The 6,686-nt window shown below is 36.0% G+C and overlaps 1 protein-coding gene across 1 annotated transcript; it reads left to right on the top strand.

The window, feature by feature from the left end:
• Nucleotides 1–761: 761 nt before the first annotated feature.
• On the top strand, nt 762–3,579 carry LOC136830892 (adhesive plaque matrix protein-like). Its single transcript, XM_067090863.1, has 3 exons — nt 762–850; nt 1,898–2,051; nt 2,919–3,579. The coding sequence occupies exons 1-3, from the start codon at nt 762–764 to the stop codon at nt 3,369–3,371; spliced, it is 696 nt and encodes a 231-aa protein (XP_066946964.1). The 3' UTR covers nt 3,372–3,579.
• Nucleotides 3,580–6,686: the final 3,107 nt, after the last annotated feature.

The raw sequence follows: 6,686 nt of genomic DNA on the forward strand, positions 1-6,686 counted from the left end.
TTTTCGCGTGACTGACAATTGCCTCGCCTTGGGCTGACATTTTTCTCATGATTTTCTGAGTGCCTATGTCTTGATTGATCAATTATTTATCTCTCGAGCATCCGTGCGCGCGAGCTCGCCTCAAACCGCAAGCATGCACACAGGCGCGAACACATGTATAAATATGTGTGTGTATATATGTATATGCATATATATGTATATATATACTGTATATATACATTTATATATATATATACATGTATGTATATATATTATATATATATATATACATACATATATATGTATATATATATATATGTATATATATATATATATATATATATATATATATATATATGAATATATGATACATATATAATGCATATATACATATATATGTGTATATTTATATATTTATATGTACGATCATTATATATAAATAATATATATACATAAATACAGTATACATACATAATCCTTACATTTATCCTATACATCAATCCATCAATCCTTGCGCTCATATCCTATCCATCCCACTGACTGCCTTTTCAAAAACTGACAAGTCACCTAATGTATGTGTAATCGGACGCATTTACAATCCATTCCAATAAACGCATTTATCACACCAGGGACGAAAGGGGTTCTGGTACCTGCAACAAAAGAATCTACCTGTAATTATCTTTGTCAAGGTAAAGGAGCTAAAAGAGATAGCCCCCCCCCTCTCTCCACCCCCTCCGGAGAGGCGTGTCTACTTATGTCCCTATATATATACATGAGAGGAGATGGGATTCAGTACAATCACTGGCTGGTGTCCTCTTGTCCAGTACTGGAGACTGTCTTGTCCTGTCCTGTCCTGTAGGCTTCGTCGAAGGTACGGATTAGCTACAGATTCTACTACAATTTGGCTGAGATTACTGTAGTTTTGTGAAGATTATTATTACACAGTTCTACAGTGATTTTACTCAATAAAAGGGGCTGAAATCACTGTAGTTCTCTGGAGAATATTACACAGTTCTACAGTGATTTTACAAGAGGACGTCCTGTCCTGTAGATATACTTGAAGGAGTGTTACCTGCAGATTCTATAGGTCAGTGGAAATTACTGTAGTTTTGTGAAGATCATTGCAGTTCTACAGTGATTCTACAAGGAGGTATCCTGTCCTGCAGACTTCCTTGAAGGTGTGTTACCTACAGAATCTACAAGTTTCCTGAGATTACTGTAGTTCTCTGGAGAATATGACGCAGTTCTAAAGTGATTCCACAAGGGGGTAATACGCGCCTCTTTTATTCCACAACAGGAAGTGATTCAGTTGTTTCCTTGTTTTCGTTATAAATTGGTATAAATGAAGTTACTTTATATTTATTTTTTATTTTCTGACCGCCGACATAAACAGGGCGTGTCTTTAGGAAATATGTTCGTGGTTTTTTGTGTTGTACATTTAATTTTGTGGCTGGCTGGCGTTTAAATTTATTTAATATTTTATGGAATTGCTGTGTGAATGAGAATTTCCCTGAAAATTTTGTTTACTGAGCAAGATATATATAATTATGTGTGTATATATATATACAGTATATATACATATAGGTTGATAGATAGATAGATAGATAGATAGATAGATAGATAGATAGATAAAAATGTGTGTGTATACTTGCATTTCCTACACAGAACCTTCCTTTTACCAAAATTATTCATTGGAATAAGATGCTAAGTAATCCAACCACTCAAATAGTATGTAAATAACCTCTCTTATCCTTTCCCATGCGCTCTGATAAACCCAACGCCAGGTAACCCAACCGATCAACCAATATTCAAATGACCTATCTTAGCCTTTCTCCGAGCTGTGGTAGTCAAATAGCCTAACCATTCAATCAGGACTGGCTAACTATTCTAGTATCTCTTCCAGATGATGATGAAACAGCTTGTTAGCCGTGACCTTGCTAGCCTTGGTAGCCGTAGCATCAGCTGCGCCGGATAGCAAACCAGACGCCGAGGCAAAAGCTGGTTATGACTACGCACCCCCCTGCAAGCCGCAGGTCGATTACGTCACGAGGTACCTCCCTCAGGTGCAACAGGTAGGGTTCCTGGGTCCCGCGCAGTTTATTACCCTAAGACAATTCAAAATGTATTTTAATATTTTGCTTGCATTTTTACTTACTGATTTATTTATTTGTTTGTTAATTTATCTGTTTTTCTAATAACCGACCTCCTCTTTCTGTACTTCCCATTACCTTCTGTTATTTCTTTCGAATGAACACCATAACATTCTATGGAAGCTTCTTGAATTTCGAGTCAATGGCCCCTTTGGTGGGCTTGTTCCATATGAATAGGGTTCATCTTCTGAATAATAATAATAATAATAATAATAATAATAATAATAATAATAATAATAATAATAATAATAATAATCACATACGTGTTTGTTTTGGGGATGATAACATCTTCTGGTCATAGTAAGCTGTTTGTTTTCTATTTTGCTTTCCTTTAGCTATAAATTGCCAAGCTAATGTGCCTTCGTTGAAGTCTGTCATAGGAATTTTTTGAAAAAAATTAATATCTTTGGATTTCTAAGCAGTGTGGTGTTGACAAAACTAAAATTTATTTATTTACCTCTTAGGTTGAAGAATATCTTAGGATTTCTAAGCGCTCTGGGGTTGACAAAACAAAAATTTACTTATCAATCTATCAATTTGAAAAATAGCTTCGGATTTCTAAGCAATGTGGGGTTGACAAAACAAATATTCATTTATAAATCTATTTATCTGAAGAATATCTTTAGATTTCTATGCGCTGTGGTGTTGACAAAACCAATATTTATGTATCAAAATCTTAAAATGAAGAGTATCTTTGGATATCTAAGCATTGTGATGTTGACAAAACCAATATTTATTTATCAACCTCTGAAACTGTTAATTAAACACACTGAAATGTTTACATTCCAGGTCCCAATCTACCAGACAGTCGTACAGGACCAGTACATCCCCAAAACAATCTACCAGCCAGTCTACAGCACAGTCTACAACACCCAGTACGAGACAGAATACGTACCGAAGTACGTCACTGAAACAGAGTACCAGACCCAAGTGCAGTACGTCACTGACGTGCAGACCGAAACCAGACCAGTTTACAGTACGAAATACATCACGAACACCCGGTACGTACCCAAATACATCACCCAGACCCAGTACCAACCGGTCGTGAAGACCCAGGTGGAATACCAGACCGTCTACAAGACCGAGTTCCAGCCCGAGTACGTCACCACGACCGAAGTGGTCTACGAGACCAAATACGAGACCCAGTTGGTGCCTCAGGTCCAGACCGTGGTGCAGACGGTCCCCGTTTACAAAACGGTCTGCCCCAGCCCTTACTATCCCACGCCATTCTTCGGGTACTAGGAATTGGAAGACCGAAGACCGCTTGGGTCATTCCTTGGATTCCAGGAATGGGAAGACCGGAGACCGTTTAGGCCATTCCTTGGATTCTAGGAATGGGAAGACCGGAGACCGTTTATGTCATTCCTTGGATTCTAGGAATGGGAAGACCGGAGACCATTTAGGTCATTCCTAGGATTCTAGGAATGGGAAGACCAGAGACCGCTTGGGTCATTCCTATGATTCTAGGTCTGGAAAGACCGGAGACCGTTCAGGTCATTCCTAGGATTCCAGGAATGGGAAGACCGGAGACCATTTAGGTCATTCCTAGGATTCTAGGAATGGGAAGACCGAGGACCATTAGTATTATGACGTTGATATTAAGCCTTGTTTACAGATTCTCATAAATATATATATAAGAAAATTATGATAAAAATATATTTTTATAACTCGAGACAATAAATATCCATTAGCATTTTGTTTTTTTTTTATTTTGTCCAAAGCATAAAATTGTCTTATGTTCAATATTGAATTTCAAAGTAACAGGAGGGGTTACAGAAGTAATTATCAGCAAAGAAAGGAGATGCCAATGATGAATACAATAAATATTCATACATATTTTGTTTATTTAACTTTGTCCACGGCTTCAAACTGATTTGTGCTGAATTTCTAAGTCAGTGATTCTCAAACCGGGTGCCGTGGCACCCTGGGGTGCCACAGACAGTGCCTACGGGTGCCGCAAGATCGCCATGAATTTGGTCTTGGTTAGATCATCTCAATGAGCATTTGTGAAGAAAAAAGTTTGCAGAAGTCTTATTATAATTATTACCAGTGTGCCTAAATATATTAACACAAAACACACACAAATATATATATAGTATGGATAATAATTTTATTCATTAAATAAAAAATTCATCGATACGGTGGGTTGGTGAAGAAAGGGTGCCACGGTAATGATTACATTAGTTAGGGTGCCACCACTAAAAAAAGATTGAGAACCACTGTTCTAAGTAACAGAAGGAAAAACAGAAGTAATTATCAGCAAAGAACGGAGATACCAATGATGAAGGTGTTATCAATAACTCAAAAGTATGAAAAATAAAATGGAATAAAATATATCATAATAATTATATATATCAATCTTCTAACCAATGAACCGACCTGACGGAGATGCCACTGATAAATTTATCAATAACTCAAAAATATGAAAAATAATATGGAGAATAAAAAAAATATTATAATAATTGTATAAATTTTCTATCCAACGAACTAACTCGAATTTTACGATGGGTCTTCTGCCATAAATGAAAAGGAAAGAGAAACCTTAATTCTGAAGAATTCTTATTCCACAGCAAAATATATGAAAAATAATACTGATAATAACAAAAAAAAATTATAATAATTGTATCAATTTTCTTTCCCACGAACTGACTTGTATTTTACGATGGGTCTTCTGCCAAATTACAGAATTCCATGAGAAGACTGAATATATGTCATTACTTCGTTGTCGTTAAGTTATAAAGATTATTAAGTTTATCTTATTTTATGATCAGCCAAATTATTGTTATTTTTATTAAAATAGTTTAACCAGACCACTGAGCTGAATAATGGCTCTCATGGGGCTGGCCACGGTCAGTCAAAAGCATCACAGACATTATATGAACTGTAATAAACAATTTCAAGAAATACCAGTGAAATTCCTCAGCGATTTCATACTAGTTTTCGATGGTAAGATTCGGCGAAAATACAAAGCCTAAAAATTGATCGCAGTGGATAAACCCTACGGTAATTGCACGCCATATTTCAAGACTGATCAGCCCTAATATTTCAGCCACGAATGTGTCACTCTGAAAACTACTATATTTCTCGAGAACTGACCAACGGATTTTAATGAAACTTAAATTCTGTTAACATCACAGCTTACAGTTGTGAGATACGAATCTAAAACGCAACATTTTCTCCCGCAATGTTAAATCTTCGATGATATTAGTTAATTTCCTCTTGTCACGGAACTGACCAATTATTATTATTATTATTATTATTATTATTATTATTATTACAACTACTACTACTACTATTATTATTATTATTATTACAACAACTACTTACAGTTGTGAGATACTAATCTAAAACGCAACATTTTCTCCCGCAATATTAAATCTTCGATGATATTAGTTAATTTCCTCTTGTCACGGAACTGACCAATTATTATTATTATTATTATTATTATTATTATTATTATTATTATTATTACAACTACCACTACTACTACTATTATTATTATTATTATTATTATTATTATTATTATTATTATTATTATTATTATTATTATTATTATATTCATAAGGAACAAGCCCACGACAGGGGCCACTTACTTGAAATTCAAGCTTCCAGAGAATACCAAGGCGTTCATTAGGAAGCACGAGAAGGTCAGTGGATATACGGAAAGTCGAGATCTCTTGTATTCAAGGGAAATAACCAATCCGTAAGTCAAGAAATAAATAATGTATGAAAATGCAAGTGAGTAAACCCAGGGACTCGCCGGCAAAAGTGAATCCAGGAAAATTCGGACCGAGAGAAATTGCTTGACTTGTCAAGGTGAAACCAGGTCCCGAAAACAGGATGTAAGAGAAGGAATCCTTCGAAAGGTATGCGTTAAGGGAGAGAGAGAGAGAGAGAGAGAGAGAGAGAGAGAGAGAGAGAGAGAGAGAGAGAGAGAGGAGGAGGTTCTGCAAGGGAAACGAAAGGTAGGTCGGATGGAATGTAGGATTTTGAAGGATTTCTAGTACAAGTTACCAAGAGTGTTGTCCTCGAAAAGGCTGCCTTCATAATCTGACAGTCCTTCTTTTGCTTATTTACGGGAAATTAAATATGAGCAAGAGGAATTAAGAGATGAGAAAAAAAGATGAATTGTTTTTATTATTGTTATTATTATTTAGAAGATGAACCCTATTCACACGGAACAAGCCCACCACAGGGCCCACTGGCGTGAAATTCAAGCTTCCAAAGAATATGGCGTTCATTTGAAAGTGACAGAAGGTAATGGTAAACACAGAAAGAAGACATCCTACGATGAGGTTCATTCAACGCTGACAGGGAAACTGAGAGTAGAAGGAAGTTTTTTCAAGGTGTAACAGAAGGAGAAAAAATCCTCGCAGTTGCACTATTAAGAGAGAGTTGAGGAAAGTAAAATGGAAGAAAATATGAACGGAAGGCGGTAGAATGAAAAAGAACAAAAGGGGTCCCAGCTAGCGGCCGTAGGAACGCCGCAAAGAACAGAAGCCATTGGAATTTACGATTTTCTTTTTTTAATAAAACAAGGATACCTTCAAGGAAAGT

This window comes from Macrobrachium rosenbergii, chromosome 47 (genome assembly GCF_040412425.1).
Source record: "Macrobrachium rosenbergii isolate ZJJX-2024 chromosome 47, ASM4041242v1, whole genome shotgun sequence".
In the NCBI taxonomy this organism is placed as follows: domain Eukaryota; kingdom Metazoa; phylum Arthropoda; class Malacostraca; order Decapoda; family Palaemonidae; genus Macrobrachium; species Macrobrachium rosenbergii.

Excerpts from the sequence above, each read along its gene's own strand:
- LOC136830892 (XM_067090863.1), top strand. The coding sequence starts at position 762 with ATGGGATTCAGTACAATCACTGGCTGGTGTCCTCTTGTCCAGTACTGG. Across the intron at positions 851-1,897 it reads TCCTGTAGGCTTCGTCGAAG|CTTGTTAGCCGTGACCTTGC; the intron begins GTACGGATTAGC and ends ATGATGAAACAG. Across the intron at positions 2,052-2,918 it reads ACCTCCCTCAGGTGCAACAG|GTCCCAATCTACCAGACAGT; the intron begins GTAGGGTTCCTG and ends TTTACATTCCAG.